At 36.9% G+C, this 18,522-nt stretch overlaps 1 protein-coding gene across 1 annotated transcript; it reads right to left on the reverse strand.

Annotated features, from left to right (window-relative positions):
• Positions 1 to 261: 261 nt before the first annotated feature.
• On the reverse strand, positions 262 to 17,630 carry LOC115420876 (NAD-dependent protein deacetylase sirtuin-3). Its single transcript, XM_075353483.1, is given in 15 exon segments — positions 262 to 1,472; positions 2,717 to 2,878; positions 2,881 to 2,924; positions 3,512 to 3,538; positions 3,541 to 3,640; positions 3,642 to 3,662; positions 3,746 to 3,801; positions 3,804 to 3,836; positions 3,839 to 3,844; positions 4,097 to 4,329; positions 4,419 to 4,617; positions 5,554 to 5,573; positions 6,376 to 6,488; positions 6,490 to 6,611; positions 17,402 to 17,630. Coding segments are annotated over 14 exon segments (1,173 nt in total). The 5' UTR covers positions 6,598 to 6,611; positions 17,402 to 17,630; the 3' UTR covers positions 262 to 1,421.
• Positions 17,631 to 18,522: the final 892 nt, after the last annotated feature.

Consider the following 18,522-nt stretch of genomic DNA (forward strand, 5'->3'; position numbering starts at 1 on the left):
AAACTGCCAAGGAAACTTTGAGATATGGTGTGTTGGCCTACTGTTGTCTCAATCACAGACATTTTTACCATTTGAAATAAGAGGAATATAACTGGTTGTTTCTGCCTGTTGTGGACTCTGACAAAGAAATGTGTAAACAGAAATGATTGTTTTCTAGTACTTTGTCTTTTGCCAAATTTGCATGAATTTTTTCCTTCCTAGATTGAAAATGTACTGTTGGTTTTTTTATAAATCTAAGAAGTTAATGTATATTTCTTTTTATGTTGGCACAGTTTGATTTAATATAAAAGCAGCAGGCTCCGACACATCTTCAAAGTCACTGACCTGGTGTCTGGTGAATTTACCCAGAATCATCCAATTATATGAACTATTTCATTATGCTGTGTAGTAATTATGAGTACATGTGACACCAGGTCTGCGAGTAACCACTACTGATAACTAGAATAAAACAGGATTATTTCAATTATCTGCCATATATTCAAGTTTGGCTCAAACTTAACTTCTAAAATATTTTTTCCATTCAAAACTTAAAGAAAGGGGACAAATTAAAAGGGGAAGGTGTCCTGGAGAGGTGTTTAAGTACAGCACAAATTACCAATAACTGCATTAGTGCATAAATCTAGCATAATTCATTTAAACTCTATATGAACCATCAGCATTTACATGTTTTTTCCCTTTTAATTTGTTACTCCTGTCTCACACCCTTTTCCATATTACAATCAAAGTGGGATCAGTTGCATGTTGATCAATTCTCGATCTGGTAATATAAAACAAGAATATTAAAAGAATAATTGTGTTGTTTTGCACAGTCTTTACATACTGTAAATAGCATTGCACCTATTTTATGTAGTGAGGCTTCCACTGAAATGTTAATAAACTGGAGAATGAGAAGAGTGGTCTGTGTTTTTGGAATTGCACAAAGAAAGAAAGGGACAGTAATTGTACAGACATTATTAAATATTGTTTAAAATACAGTGTAGTGCTGATATAAAACATGAACAAGTTACTAACCATTTCCTGCCCATATATATATAAAAACAAACTTCAGGAACATTTGGACTGGACATCTGTAGTGTTTTTGAGTCCAGCTTCCATAATAAGTGCTTTAAATTGCTTGTTTGAGCTTAAACTGCATGATATAATTTTTTTAATTTACATATAGACATGACATACAGAGGTAACATGAAGTAATTTGACTTCACAATGAAATGAAAAACAGGAAATAACGTGAGTACAGTACATAGAACACTCTAAGTTTTAAGACGGACAAACTGTCTCAAACCTTTCCAGTGTTTTTGGTTTTTTTCTGAAGCATCAGTTGCTCGGACTCGATTGAAGCAGAGCTCTTGCTGTCTGTCTCCGAGTCAGTCTCTTCACTCTCAGCTCCTGGTCTGGATGTCGGTTCCAGTCTAACCTGAGGCTCAGATGGTGCCCTGCTCCCTGGACCGCTGGAATATGAAGTATGGATGCCTCTGCAGAAAGAACAGGTACTGATATTTTCACTAAATGCATTTTTTTCTGGAGATGCTTCCATGTCTCCTTTCTACCATGGTACCCATACATGCTAAAGGCGTAGCACATTTAAAGTTTTTTTAATCAGTTTTTTTTTGTTTTATCAATCACATAGAGTTGGGGACTAGACTATGGTTACATTAACACCACAGACAAATTGGCCCATAGCTGATTTTATTATGACAGTCTGAACACTACAAATCCAATTTTTTTCAAATCAGACCCATATCTGGTCCTAAATCAGATTCCTATCTGATGGTTGGAATTCGACTTCAGTCTAAACAGTCATGTCACATTTAATCTTTCAGTGACTATTGCATCAGTGAAATGTGAGCAGACATCACAATTCGGCACTGGAGGAGGCAGGACCGGGCAAGATCCATATTTACTTCATTAACAGTGTTGACTGAGTTTGACATCACATCATCTGCCATATGTGGGTCAACTTCAGGTGATAGACTGTTCACACAAGTCTGATGGAAGTCGCATTTACATTATTGTAGGGTTCCTACAAGTTAATCTAAGACCTTTGTTAAGACTACTTGGAACAGAATTAATGCCCATACTGGCAAAAATTTGACTCCTGGAATTTAGGAAAATGTATTTATTTACATCAGCAGAGATTGAATATTACATACATACTGAACACAACTGAATGTCTGTGATCATTTCTCACCCAGGGCTGCAAAGTTAGTGATAATGGTCCCTAATTTCAATATAAATTGTCAGGTTTGGAACAGGTGGAGACTAAGTAGAATAACGTTACTTTCTTTGCAGCCTGGACATTTCCCAGACACACTGAAACAATACGGTGAACAAGTTTATGGAACATAAATTTGATATAGTAGGTCTTCAATTAATACCTTCTAAAGACTTTTTTAAAGTATTAAATGCAGATTTGTAAATTCAAGACTTTTACAACTTTTTAGGACCCCACAGAAACCCTGTTATGTGAAAAACATGCTCTCAAAAATCAGATTGTCACTTGCCATTTAACTTAGTTACTTTTTTCAGTCAAGTCTTTGTGTAATATTTCTTCCGTGATCCTGATGACATTAATAGAGTTCAGTAAAAAATAAAGTCCATGCCCAATTCAAAGTTGTAATGAACCAGGCTTGGGCTTTTCTTTAAATCCTACTTATGTCTTAGCATTTTAAGCCTTGAAAGATGGACGTGAGTCATTCCAGTACCAATAAAACCCCACCTGTGTTTCATGAGTCCTCATCAGCTCCTCGATCTCGTCGTTCCAGCCAAGCATCTCCGCAAACCTGCGGACCGTGACCTCCAGGTCTCCCAGTTCTATGTAGTCTCCTCTCCTCAGCGGGACCTTCTCAAAGGAGCCCACGGCGTGTCGGTTCAGGAGGAGACTTGTGGTACAGTGGAGCGGACGGTGTTCACCAAACTGGCAAACGCTCAATCTGAAACAGCGAATTTTACTTCAAATGTAACTCTGCTCAAAATTTAACTGCAAAGTCGTTATGAATCAGGTGTCAAACATACATGTGTGACATGCAAAACTTACACTGAAGATATTAAACCTCAATGGTGTCGAACATGTTTAAGTTGTTCACATACAACCCAATGTGATCTCAAGTAAATAGCATAATGACCACTCCAAATCTTCTACTTGGTTTAATGTGATGAAAATATTTACAAACGATCCTTGACAATAAAATGTAAATAACCCGAACAATATGAACATGCCTGTTACTGAATGTTTTGTGCATTTGTAGATCCACTGTGTTCTGTAAGTTGTGTTAATAATAAGCTGAGACGTAATATTGTTGAAATTCCACTTATTTTCTTAAGAAATGTCAGTTGTACAGGTTATTCATATTTTCATAATCAATGACCAAAATTTGGGTTATTACTTACAGGTTATTATGAATGTTATTTACTGGTCCGGTCCACTTGAGATCACATTGGGCTGTATGTGGCCCCTAAACTAAAATGAGTTTGACACCCCTGTTAGAAATGTTTTTTGTTTACCTGTAAAGACGTCCCCATATGATTAGCAGATCTGCCTTGGGAAGTCTTTTGTGTGGAGGAAGTATTTCTGAGGAAGGTCCTCTCCAAAGAACACAACATCAGGCTTGACTGTTGCAGCACAGAACGTGCAAGTGGGGATTGTTGTCATTCATAATGGCGTGCTGTCAAACACACATGAATAAAGTATGGTTCTTGTATTGAACACAGACCGTGTATTAACAAACTCATGTTCAATCACATGTACCTTAGCCTCTGCAGCAGGATACGGCGTGTAGCACAGGTGACAGGAAGCAGTGGCAACGTACCATGAGCTTCTACAAGTTTATCTTCTGGATGCCACACACTGAAGAAGATATTACATATGATGAGGGATGAAAAGAGGAAAAGGTTTGGTTTGTGATCATCTTCTGTAACCTTTTTATATTGATTTAATTATCAGGTTACTTTTTGTATGTACTTACTTACTGATTTCATTCCTGAATTATATTTCTAAATGTATGGTAAAATGTACACAGGTTATATTAATTCTACTCATATTAAGATTTTTTGAGTAACTACATGTTATTCTGTCCTTATTTTAGTCTTTCTGACTCACGTTTCTCCAGTCCGTCAATGTTCTGGGTATACATTCGCAGCAGAAGGCCTTTGTGATGAAGCATACGGATGAAGTAGTGGATGTAGTTGGGGCGGTGGCTGCCTGGATACAGAGCTTTGGCCAAGGAGAAGAAAGGCTGGGGGTCATTGGAGAAGTAGTCAATGTTGAAAATGGACTCTGGGTATGGGATGTTGTACTTTTCCAAGTTTGCGTAAAGGCCTGTTCCTGGTGTTCTGGGGACAGAAGACAGGCATTATTTTCATTAAAGTGAACAGACAGTAAAGGTAGAACAGTGGTAAAAATATCTGGGCTGTGAACCAACCTGAAGTCGGGGATGCCACTAGCGGTGCTGATTCCTGCTCCAGCCACGACGACCACATTCTTACAGCGGCCGAGTTTAATCAGCCGAGTCACGGCGGTCAGACCACCTTGCGCTGACGACTTGGCTGGAAACCGAGCCTTATTGCTCTGAGCTGATTTGGGTTCAGAGGACTGATCGATCTGCATGTGCCCATCATCACCTTAGTCCAGCTGCACTGAAGAGCAAGACACACTTTACTATGTCTGATTCATATAGGAAATACAGTAAAGGTTCAGTGTGTAGTGTTTAGTAGCATCTAGTGGTGAAATTTAAGATTGCAACCAGATGAATGTCTCTCTATCTCCTCCACAGTAGCTGTATGTGGCAGTCACCCCTGCCTCTAATCATACACCATACACCACACAGTCACTCCTTCCACATGGCAAACAATAGCCAGGTATCATCCTACTGATAGCTTGGTGGGTGCACACACTGGGCTACATTTAAACACCTGAGTCAGTCTGCTGTGCTGTTTTTCCATGACATCGTACAATAACACACACCAACATGAGTAAGATTGAATTAGGTCTTTAATTATGTTAAATTCTAGATTTTGTTCCTGATTATGTTTTTCCTTTACTTGTATAGTGCTTCCTAGTTCTGGGCAGTAGAAAAGGACCCGAAGGGAGCATCAGGCTGCCTTTTATAGTGCCTGAGTTAAACGGGGAAATTAGGCTCCGCCTGTTGTACTGCACCATACCAGGTTTTCTGAGTATTAAAAGAGGGGGGTGTAGATTCTAGAAGTCATTAGATGACTCCTTTGATGTGAGTTTAAAACCATAAATGTTTTGTGATTTAACTATGGAAAATAACGTATGTAGCGAGATGAAATGTTAATTAGTGCCAATTACAAATGTATGGTCCAGTGGGAGGGGCCTAGCCTTTAAATGGAGGGGGGGGTCTGACATTGCTTATGGCAGTTAGAGAAGGGCTGTGCAGACCTGTGTTATTTTTTTGTTGTTATTGTCATTATTTGCTTAATTCCTGGATGCACTTAAGGGCAATAAAGCTCTTCACCTTTTTTTTTTAGTCAATGGACTTCGTCTTGTTGTTTTTGCTATAGTTTTAAGGTCAAATTAGACCTCTTCCAGGCAGCCTTTCAGCAACCTACCCTCACTTCAGGTCGAAGTGTGTCTCTCTCTCTCTCCTCCACAATAGCTGTAAAAATGCCTTTTTGAAAAATATTTGTTAGTTTAGGGCTTTTTAGTTATTTTAGGTAGTTATTAACACTGGTCCATGTGACAGTAATGGTCTATAACACTGCATACCACCAAAAAAAACAGCAAAGAGGAAGTCTGGAGCTACTGTAGAAACACGGCAGTACAGCACTCCATCTGTGGATGCTCCTTCTAAGGTAACAAATACACAACCGTTCTTATTTATCAATGATTATACACTAATGAAAATGAAACTATGAATATCACATACTCAATTCCACACTCAACCTTTAACCCTCAAAGACCTAAACAGCTGCAGGCAAACAAAAGCATCTACCAATCTAAAATGTGTAAAAACTTTTAAACCTCTACTCCTGTAAATAAGTTTTAAAAAAATCAGGTAAAATGCAGGTTCTCAGCTTTTCATTGTCATCACATTTGTTCAGAAGCTCCGTAGTAAACGTGGAAAGACAGTGGCAGTAAGAAAAAAAAAAACAAAACTGCATTTTCATTTTCATAAATGGCAGATGCAATATTTATACATAGGACTTGATCTTCCTTCATAATAAGTGTACTACTATTCATGCTGAATTAGACCGCAACAGAGACTAATTTACATATGTTTCAGTATTCTTTCTTATTGGTTATTACTGGAATAATGACAAATAATGAATAGTGATAACTGTTGTGTCATTTCTGACCACAAAAAAGGAGATTCTCCCCTGAATGAACATACAATGACGACCGTTATCCGTCCTGACCTGGTGTGTGATGCGTTCTGTCCGTTCACACTCATCTGGCTGAGGTCCTGAGCCAGAGCCGAGTCCGTCTGCTTCCGCCGTTGTTTTCCGTACAGTCCTGGTCCTGAGTCCTGGGGTTCTGGGGGGGCTGCTGTGCCTGGTCTGGGAGCTGGAGCTGCGGGTTATCCTGGTAACTGGAGGTTGAGCGGCCATTTTATCCCAACTGGACCTGGTCCTGTTCATTCCAACACCAGCTGACAGCAAAAGAAAGAAGTCAGCATCTATTCCTCCTATAAAGTTTATTTCACTGTTTATGATCAGATGATATGAATAAAACATCTTCATACAGTATTTTACCATCAAAACAAATACGTACTTGACAGAGTCAGAAACGGTAGATATACTGTATGTAAGTTAATCAAGTTACCCACAAATTTAGCTATACATGATGATAATATAATTTAATTTGTACACTCATGAATGAAACCCTCCATAATATCCCACTGGAAATGTGAGCATTTGTACAACAAAATATGATGAGCTTAGAATAGATTAACAAGTGTGATTTGGTGGTTTAAAACATCAACACCCACATCAACACAGGTGAAATATTGATTTTCCACCAGAGCTGCAACAACACATCATTAGTTTGACACTGTTAAATCAATCAACTATTTTGATCAATCAGTTTGAGTCATTTTTCAAGGGAATAGCTATGGTTTCTTTCCTCCTGTGCAGCTGTAACTCTAAATATGTAATATGACATTTGTTGACATCATCTTCAGATTTGGAAAACACTTTTTCTCAATTTCAGACATTTTATAGACAAAATGAGTATTTGGTAAATCGAGAAATTAAGACTAATCCACAGTGAAAATAATCATTAGTTGCAACCCCCTTTTCTACATTTTACGCTAGTTACCATCAGCGTGGGTAAACTGTGAAAAGAAAAATAATTCCTGATATTGTGATTTATCACCAGCACTAACTTTCTGTGATTTGCTCTCAGCTTCTGTGTTGCACATTTAAAAAGCTGTTACACTGAAATCACCCTTTTCTGTTCACTCCCTTTGCACAGAGACGCTAAAATGTTTTAAAACTGTCAACTGTTGAACAAAAGGTAATGGCTGCAATATATTTAACCCCCCTCCCCTTCTCAGCAGCTATGCTAATACAGTCCACAGCTGTGGCAGCTTTACTGTTCGGGGAAAACTGAGGGTAGAGCTGAGGCTCAGGGAGGGATGGGAGTAAAAAGAGGAGGGGGGGGGGCAGAGGTGAAAGGGAACCGTAGATTGACTGTGTGTCAACAAACCCAGCTGGGAGAGAAAAGAGGATGCCCCCTAACGGCCCCCTCAAACTGAGAAGAGGGGGGGGGGGGGGTGCAGAGATAAATGATACAGAGGCAGGATTCAATAAAGAGGGAAAGAGAAAAAGAAGAAAAAGAAGGACAAGAAGGAGAAGATGGGGAGGGGAGGGGGGGGTCGTCTTTTCCAAAGCTATTCTCGGCCTTCAAACAACTTCCATGAGGAATGAGTGTGAGTGATCAGGGAGAGGCCACGGACAAAGAAAACAAAAGAGCTACAACCCATAAAACACGACTGCTTCAGGGGGGGCAGCGGAGAGATAAGACCAGGCTTTTCTCCAGCATCACCTTATCGTCCCGCAGAGGGGATGATGGGAAAAGCACGGGAGGGGTCACTAGTACAGAGCAATGAACCAGACCAGCCTGTAAGGTAGAAAATGATTCATTAAAAAAAAAAAAGATGTAGATATTTGGTTCAGTGTGGACGACACTCTGAACCATCTTAAAAATCTCACTTTCATTTAAGGCACTCAATCTTCTTTCACTTTGGCTCTTTAAAAAAAAAAAAAAAAGGCTGAAACCCCCACATTTTTTCCCGTGCACATCCTAAAGAACTATTAAAAACAGCGGGAGGGTGAGGGTCTCTGCCATTGTCTGGGCTCCTCTCAAAAAGACACTGCTGAGTACAGGCAATAAATCAGCTGCCTGGTTATTAAGGTCCCACACGGACCCGGTTCGGAAACAGTAACCGGACAAACAGCGCAGACTTAAGTCACACACACATTAACCTGAACTAACCTGACAAATGAGAAAACAAAAGCTACTTCAGTGTTTTTTTAACCAACTTACCAATTAATTAATTAATTAATAACAGTGTGCATTTTTTATTAGTTTCTTTTCATTTTGACCGTTGCTTTAAATTTTAACTCAGCTTTACTTTTAATGTCCTTTATTAGTTTCCATGCTTACTTTGAGTTTTAGTGGAGCATTTGTTATGGCAAAAACTGTAGTGTAATAAATAAATGTATTTGCTTACAATGGATGCACAACCAGTCAGTGTTAGTGGGTCTATATATTAAATAAATTCACAAAACGGTGAATACTAAGCTTGTTTTTTTGTTTTTTTTTGTACAATTATGTTTATTTCAGCTCATTAAGATACTGTTTCAGCAAGTGGTTTTGGCAAAGGCGAAAAAAAATGTTATTTCTCCCATGAGTTTATTAATTAATTAGTTTTCATTGCAGATTTTTATCTAATGAAGTAACTTGGACAATGATGTGGTGATGACGCAGGTAAAACAGAGGTGTGATATTCTTTAACATTATAAAAGAAAAAAAGTCTCATTCAGAATTGTTTATTTTTTTTAAGGTAAAACTGCCTTTTACTACTCTTTCTGTCTAAGTGTGTCACAAATGCTGTTCTTATTTCTTAATGACAAATAAATCCCTGTATAAATGACAAAAGGCTTAACAAGGATTTGAGAGCCCCCTCCTCCTCTCCATGCTTGGCCTTTCACTCGCCTTGTTCTCGCTGCTCCTCAATCAAAAAGCTGAGATCGGTGTATCACGGTTTGTTCTGGACCACCAGGACAGCGGCTGCTCGTATGAGGGTTTACAGTTATCTCATTAGAACCATCCTACGACTCTGGACACACCTCAGCGCTCAGCCTCAGACTTAAAATCACACCAGTCTTTTTACCTTCAGAAGTCAGAAATAAGTGTCAAAACATTGGATAATTTGACAGAACTGATTTCTACGATCTGAGCAACTTATTAGATTATTAGAACGGGTTTTCAGTCTAAAGTGGATCAGGAAGGTTTTAGTTTATTGAGTTACAGGTTATTTAGACTTTATACAGCATGGTTTATGATTCTCTAGTAACACAAGACACAATAAAACCGGGTTTTTTGGTACTTCAAGGCTTTCAGTCAATGATTAAATGTCAGAGTTTTTATTGTTACATAGTCTTTAACTTTTGATTTGAGTTTAGTTTTAGGAGGTGGTCAGTATTTTAGTTTTGGTTAGAACTGGACAAAAATTCTATCTTTATTTTTTCAGTGTTATGGATGATTTGATTTTAATCAATTGTCTTCTTTGTATATGAACTGAAGACAAAAGATGATAAAAAAAAATACTGTCTTTAATAAAAATTATCTTATACACAGTTGGAGAAACATGCTCACAATGATTATATTACAACGAGCAAGCAGAATGATTGTTGAATTTTTGTTACAATTTATTTAAATTTTCCCCAATTTTCACAAAATGAAACCTCAGTTTAACAAATTAAAATGGATATACTTCTTAGGCCTTCTTAAAGTTCAGTTTTTAATTTTCTAGTTTAGTTTTTCCACGTATTATGAAGAAAGAAACCTGAATCAGGCAGCATGAAAGAATGCATGACACTAAATGTACTATTGTTTATCAAAGTGATATCATATTGTACATCACTATCTTACACTTCAACATCATCATTCTAAATCTATTATACTGGGACAAAGTGTTACAGGGAGTGTAAATAAAGGGAGTGAAAAGAATGAAGCTGACTTTACCTGCAGTTCTATTCTATTTTAGTTAGTGTTACATATAAATCACTGTGGTTTTTATTCAGTTTTCATGTTTTTGAAAACTTTTCTCAGTTAATGAAGTTCTTTTTCAGTTTTGGTCTTATATCCCTGTTAAATAGTCAGATGAATGTTGGGTGGAACTGTTCTGTGACGTCAGCACACTGTAATTCACTGTGCGTACAAATGATAATGAACGTTGTGTAAGTTGAGCCTCTGATGCAGTTCAATGGTGTAAACAGGCCTTTGGGTGGAGGAGCTTTAAGGTCATGAGTTCAGTCAGATGACGAGAGGGACAGACTGTCTACAAAAATGTAAACGATTACATCAGATTATGGAGACTAATCTGTTAATCAACATTTGAATTCACGGCTGATTCGTTCTAAAATATTTGCAAATATTAAAAATCAAAGATGGACCATTAATAGACGCTGGATGGGCATTTGCACAACTTGGCTATGACAGAAACCAGTGGAGAATATCAGTCTTCTAAACTACAAATACTGACGGCGAGGGAAAGAAAAATTTTTACAGTTAGTTTAATGTTCAGTTCTATATTTATTGATTCATTAATTTTGTGGCTAATATTCACACTCGCAGTGCCTTTTCAGTCATAATATCGGTCAATTAATCGGCTGCTTTACCGATTCAGATTATCAGCGATTATCAACATGATATATCAACTGTTTAAAATCCATCATCGGTCAGCCTCTATTTAAAATATCATTAGCCACATTGGATAATTGCCAAAGTCATATTTTTGGCCAAATTTTGATATCTGTGTAACTTTATTCTCCTAACCGCTGCTTCATTTGGCATCATTGGCAATGACTTGAAAAAATAGGACAGAGGGTCCTGTAGTCCAACAGCATATTTAAATAACTGACATTTGTTTGACCTTTCAAGGTCACTCAAGGTCAAAGGTCATGGCACCAAATGAAAGCCCATATGTGACTTCCTATCTATTGCCAATAATAATTACCATACTTTCTGGACTATAAGCCGCTACTTTTTTCTCATTTTGAACCCTGTGGCTTATACAGCGATGCAGCTCAAGTACAGATTTTTACAGGCTAACGGCCACCAGGGGGCGCTCTAGCAGGAAGCACAAAAGTGAGAGACAGGTGGAAGAGGTGATGCGAAGAGGAGAAGTTTTAATCTTAACTTTTAACAATCATTTTGCGTGTCATGCACAAACCCTCATCATGGAAAACACACGAAGAAATGCATATTTTGCAGCTTTTAAGTTAAAAGCAATCAATCTGTTTGTCTAAGAAGGAAATAGAGCTGCAGCACGGAAGTGCCATTGAGCAACAACAGAGGAGAGACTGAGAAGGTGTGTGATGGAGCCTTTGAGGCTGTTGAACTCCAACACTGAAGAAGACGACTGCAGTGGTTTCAATGAGAAGAAGGAAGATGAAGATAGAGATCAATGACTTTTCTGGGTTTTTTAAACCAGCTGTGTTACTGCCGTTTTACTGCTGTGTTACAGGCACTGTTTGGAAAAAAGCAGATAAGGTATGGAAATAAATATTTAAATAATCTGTCTGTTTACCATCTTTCTGTGTAAATATCTCATGTCACAACGAGGACACCTGTGGCTAAAAGTCAGGTGCAGCTTATATTCTAGTGCGCCTTATAGCCCGGAAAGTACAGTATATCAATGCCTTCAACAGTTTTGAAGTTACAACACTTTTACATTTTTCCTATTATAAACTAATGGGGATTTCTAAAATTTCAAAAATTCACAAAAAAATTCAATATTTCTCAATTCTTTGACCAAACTTGGTACCCCTTACCCAAAGTGTTCCACAACAAATATCAAGTCATTCTGACAGACGGTTTCAGAGAAGAAGATTCTTGACAAACTGGACAACTGATACCAATAGTCCATTGGACCCTCGATAACCAACTTCTTCATTAGCCATTTAGAGGAAACAAGAGGCACAATAGACTTAAAATGGCCAATATTTCTTGTTATAGTACATTTTCAGATACAGTGTCTGTGTAATTATAAAACATTTGTGATTTCCCAGAGTGCACTGCTCAGAGTCCTACTTAACCAGCAGCTCAGCACTAACGACTGAGTGTAAAAAACATGTTGAACATGTCTGCTGTGTGTTGAAGGAGCTTTGGCTGAGTTTAATGAGGGGCTTTTCCCCTACAACCCCACCATTTAACCCTCCACTTACAGCAAAATTGAGAACAGCCGTCTTTGATCTCTGCTGCCCCCCCCACCCCCACCCCCCACACACACACACACACCACCACCCCAACCAGGGCCAGACATGGCAACAGGCGGCCTGGTTGCCATGGAAACCTGTTCATTACTTACTTGGAGAGGCAGCAGCTCTGTGTTGTCTTTCCCCACCTGCTCACTAATGGCATATCAGCCTGTGTAGCAACTTTGTCGGACTCTCAATTGACACAATGCAGCTAGTGCTAATTTGTCTTAGTGTATTGTTTTCCGTCACAGAGGGGGAGACGTGAGCGGTGGAGATCTAATTTTGCATAGTGGTTCGATGACTAAATAATGACTCCTGCCCAGTTGAATCTTCTGAGGAAGCATTGGCCCTACATTACAAACCAATCTAAGATGCCATGTGCACATGTGCAGGCTGTTCAGGAAACCACAACTAAAATGCTGATCTACAAACAGCATTTCACTAAAAGAATTTCAAAAACTTAAAATTTAGAATGATTGTTATATTATCTGAAGCTCTTACATCATCAGTTATTCTGCCAGTTTTGCGCTCATCAAAGGCTCAATATTTTTTTTTTTGTTTCAAGTTCCCAAACTTTTTCAGTACAAGACCAAAAAGTGAACTTTAAAGTCTCATTTGAACCAAAATCTACTGAAATATAATCTAAATATAATCGTTTATATTTTTCCTGACTCTTCCACCTTCAAAGTAATGTTGAATTTCCTGCCTGATCTCTTCCTAAAACTGTCTTTGTTGCACGGGAAATATTCTTTTGGTTCTCAAATATCATGGAATTACAACTACATGTTATTGCCATAAAGGAAGGGGATAATTAGAAAGAAAACAACTAGACAGTACTTTTTCCTCATTGCTTTCTAAATCTTTAATCTCAGTTAATATCCAAGTCTTTTTTTCTACAAAACTAACGACTTCAATTTCTGATTCCGTCTAAATTTTTCCTTTCATAAATTTGTGAATTTTTCCTCATATACACTGTTGCCCATGAAGCTTGAATAAAATATTTTTACTTCTTATGAAATGATTGTGAAGATGTGATTTATTCTTAATAGATAAAGTGTAAGTTGGACTTAGTGTGTAATCATTGTACCTGGTCAAAGGTGACTACTGATGTGTATAAATAGGAATGAAAAGAGGAATGTATCTGAAAACAAAATTACTCCAACATTATGGACAACAGTGCATTAATAACTAATTAAGGAGAATGCCCATCTTTTTCTCAAAAATTTCAGGTTTTCCGTTCAAATTTATAACTTTAACCTTTGCAATTATTCAACTTTTGGTTCTCATCAATTATTGAGTTTAATATTAAAATATTCAGAGCTTTTTTGTTTTGAATATTACTTTAATAGTCTCCACAAGATGATACTTTTGAAGTTTGAAGTTTGGGATTTTTTAAGGGGCAGTGTAAATTAATAAACACAATGCATGCCAGTACACAAGATACATAAAAGAGTACAAAAGAGTACAATCCAGGGTACTCACTCAATAGACAAGTAAAATACATTATACATTTATACTACAGTGTACACACACACACATACATACATACACACATACATACAGGATTACAGAGTGCCAGATGAGTTTACGTCAGATTGTGGAGGCAGGTTTAAGAGGCACAGTATGAAAACACAGCCTGTCCAAAGGCGTTTCTTCTAAATGGAACTATACAGTCACCTCTGGAACTAGCCCTGGTCGGTCTGTTTTTACTTATTTGTACAGATTGCTGTAACAGGGCAAGAGATGCTACAGACTCCAAAAAGTGTAGGCTTCATATGGTAAACATTACCAAACTAATTACCTGTCGATATAGTTGGTTAATTTTCTGAATGTTCCAATAATCGATCACTAGAGGTCTACTTTACATTCCTTCTTTCATCCAAATGAACATGTCAGCAGTCTAAACAGATGTTTAAAAGTTATAAAACAGAAGAAAATATATTCATTTGTCAAGTCATCACCAGTGGAGTAAAGATGATGTCGTATTTATAATTAAATACTGTTCATGATTGTTGTTGAATCATTTGTGCACAAGGTTGTGTACTTTCTTGGTTACAGAACAGCCCTTTATGGAAGTGCTGAACCTGAGGTTGTACTGCCACCGGCTGGAAGAAATAACTCACTACTGAGAAACACATCAGCCCAGGTCTTCACACACAAGTTAGCATTAAAAACCTCAATTTACACTTCTCAGGTGGAAGTAAGTAGGCCTGACTTGATACTGACAATATTCATTTTTTGATCCTCCCCTTCCCCTGATTTATCTCATTATAAAATTAATAGTATATATTTAAGATAAGCTTTTAGTGGACATTTGTTCATTTGACATTCTTAAACATAAGAGTATATTAATCAGAAAGTCACTACAGAGACGCAGTACTGGAAGTAGTTTTCAGATCCTTTACTTAAGTAAAAGTACCACAATACCACACTGAAATAATCCACAACAATTATGAAAAATGAAAGGAGTCATTAGGCAGTAAAATGTTCAGTATTTCACTACTATAAATGCTGTTTCTGAATTCCTTTTACTTCTGCATAAATGTACGTGTATTTTACTGTTGTACATGTTTAAGGTTGAAATTGCTTTAAGGTAGTTACCTCTACATTGTACCTCTATTATATTCTGTAAAACAATCTGATTTTTGTATTACTGCTGTCCTGTGAGAAGCTCAGAAAAAGCTTTAGAAAGAGCCACACAGGAACAGCTTCAGTTTATTCAGGTATTAAAAATGAACACATTTGGGAATAAGTGATCTTCACCTAACAGGAGAAGTCAAGTACAAAATTATATAATTACCCACTTTATCTGCACTACTGATTTGGTAATGACTACATCTGAACACTGGACATGTACATAGTCATATTTGTTTTAATGTTTATATCTGGCCACAACTGCAAAAGAATCTGAATCTAAGTGAAGTAAAAAGTATATTTGCAGATGCAGGGGAGGGGAAGAAGCCCTATAAAATTACCTAAAATGAAAAATAAATGAAAGAATCCCCTCAACTAAGTACTTTGTGATGTTCTACTGATTACTAGCTTTGTAGTTTGCAGGTTTACACCACAGATCTGTTGCAGCCTACACCCAGAGGACCATCTGCATATCATGAGCATTACTCGTCCCTAGGAGTGCTGTAAGGGAGAGAGAAGCGATGACAGTTCAAAGGTCCCATGACTGACAGGGTCCCTAGAAAATAGAATATTTTCTAAAATTTTTTATGAAGATCACAATGAAAGAATGTTTACTTCACAAAGTACTAATTAATATATTTGTATCTTTGTTTTGCACAAAAAATATAAAATCCAGTCAGCCTCCGCCATATGTAGGAGACACTGTTCTGCTAGGGATAAGTGTGGAAAAGGAGGGAGTACTGAAGGACAGACTATACTATATTTTATTTGTATATATGTAAAAAACATAATACTGTTAAAAAAAGTATGACTCAAACGTAAAAAGACAGCTTGCACATTTTTATCAGTCTTACACTAAATCATAAAATCTGTTGTAAGCAGATATTGATTTATGCCTGCATGGTGTTAATCTATTTTATTTTTTTAAATTAAATTTTTAATTTGATTTTGCAATGGAGAATTTACATGGTATACATCCACATGCACATATAACATTTTACAATGTCGTCTTTCTACATTTCTCTTCAGAAAAGAACAAAACAATCTATCCGTACATGTATTTTCGTGAGTATATCTCCAGTGCCTTCATTTCTTGTTTTCTCACCCTCCCCTCCCTTTTTTTTTTTTTTTTAAACAGAACAGTAATAATAACAATAAAAATACTACTAACAAAAACAACAGAAATATAGTACCTAAACAACAGTGGGTGTCACGTTTTGTTCCTTATTAGTAGGGGTGTTAGAAAATATCGGTTCTGCAATATATCGCGATATTTCATTTCACAATACTGTATCGATATTAAAAAGTACTGTATCAACATTGTCAGGTATTTATTCAAATGCAGATATGACAGAGGATCACTTTTGTTTTTTGGTTTTCTTTATATCTTATTTATTATTATTTAACACTGTTTTATTAAATAATGGTTATCTGAAGCATCCTAAAAGCACGTTTTACTGTCTGAGAGGCAGATGTTAGTTCCTTTGTTGGGACAAAAATACTGTTCTGATGTTAGTTCTGAACTAATAGAACATGAACATTTGAACAGGATGTCAGTAAAGCATAATTTAAGTTTGAACACAGGAACATATTTGGGATATAGCAGTAGATCCTGTTGTGATTTTAAAAAAAGTGTTTAGTATTTGTGCATATTGCTGGTGTAATTAAATTCTTCCAGGAAATAATCATTTTTAAAAAAGAAACAAACAAAAAAAAATTGCCTTTTAACATTATCATGATATGTCATGATATATCGTATCGTGATCCTAGTATTGTGATTTGTAATTTGCAAATGTGCAAATGTTTCTCCAATTTGGAAATTTCTTTAAAAAGTTATATCCAATCCTCTAACATGGGTAATTTGTCAGTCATTCAGTTTTTAGTGATTACAGTGTTATATTTTTAGGGTGTAAATGGTTTGCTGCATTGAAACTCAAAGTGATATTTTTTTTGTTTTTCACAGGGGCCCCCAAATCCCTGGAGGCACCCCTGTTCATCCATATGGTTACACATGCAAGCACTAGCCTCAAGCAAACCCCCTGGACATTCACAAAAAAATCAAACTGATTCATAGTTAGCTTTAAAATATATCTTTTTAAATCCATGTCCATTTGTTTATTTCACAGCTGCATCTGCTTTAATCCACCTTAAATAATATTAGCATGGAGATGTGGGCTAGCTGAGTCCAGTGTGCAGGAAACCCAGGCTCTGCTGTCGAACCTCGGATTTGTTCAGATAAAAACAGCTTTATTTGTGACTCAGAGCCAGTGTACATGTGTTCATGGTGTGTACTGTATTTACCTGAGTGTGTATGTGTGTGTGTGTCCGGAGAGCGGAACTTTCCAGCGGTGAACACAAGGCGACCACACGGCGGAGTTATCCGGGCCACTCGGACTGGCTTTAAATCCACAGGGAAACTCCGTGAACCTCTAAAACATCAACCCCAGGCCTTCAGCTCAGAAGATCTACAGCACAAGTTATCTCCTGGTGGAGTGAGGATGGATGTTCAGAGGACAGAGCTGTCACTCTGTTTCTGTTTCCGGGTACTAAGTACATCAGTACAAACACAGGCGGGAAAGCGGTGCAGGGAGGTCACGTGGTACACTACTTCCGCTTGAGGATTAGAGAAAACAAAGCCCATGTGATGACAGAAGAGTCCAAAAATGTGTGTATATATATATCTATATATATATCTATATATATATATATAGATATATATATATCTATATATATATATAAAAGGTCCGATTATTGTTTTCATGTTTGTGCGCAAGGCCATAATGAATTTTAGTCTTTTATCCACAGTAAACAAAAAAGCAACTAAACCCATTAGTATTTATTTATTTATTTATTTGGTTGGTTTATTTGATAGGGACAGGTACAAAAGACATAGACCAGGGGTGTCAAACTCATTTTAGTTCAGGGGCTGCATTCAACCCAATTTGATCCCCAGTGGGCCGGACCAGTAAAATAATAACAGTGAAAAAAGTAAAATTATATTATGATCAGGTTTAGATCTACATAGTTTCCTTAAAAATCTGAATCACATCAACAACTTGAATTGTCTTCAGAAAAACAAGTGCAATTTTAACAATATCCTGCCTCGGTTTATCACTTTATCATTTACACGTGCATTAAAATCGCACAAAACATTTAGTAGCAGGCAGAACACTGATCAAATTGCATTTACTTTTCTTAAGACGTTTCTGTTTGTTCATATTTGTTCAGGTTATTCACGTTTTTTTTTTTGTAAAAGTATAGTTTGGTAATGTAAACATTTTCATGTAATTTTACTTTTTTACACCAAACAAAAAAAAAAATAAAAATTGGGGGTTGTCATTATTTATAAGTTATAATGACAATATTTTACTGGTTCTGACCCACTTGAAATCTAGTTGGATTGTATGTGTCTGTATGTGGAACCTAATTAAAATGATTTTG

Source organism: Sphaeramia orbicularis, chromosome 6 (genome assembly GCF_902148855.1).
Source record: "Sphaeramia orbicularis chromosome 6, fSphaOr1.1, whole genome shotgun sequence".
Taxonomy (NCBI): domain Eukaryota; kingdom Metazoa; phylum Chordata; class Actinopteri; order Kurtiformes; family Apogonidae; genus Sphaeramia; species Sphaeramia orbicularis.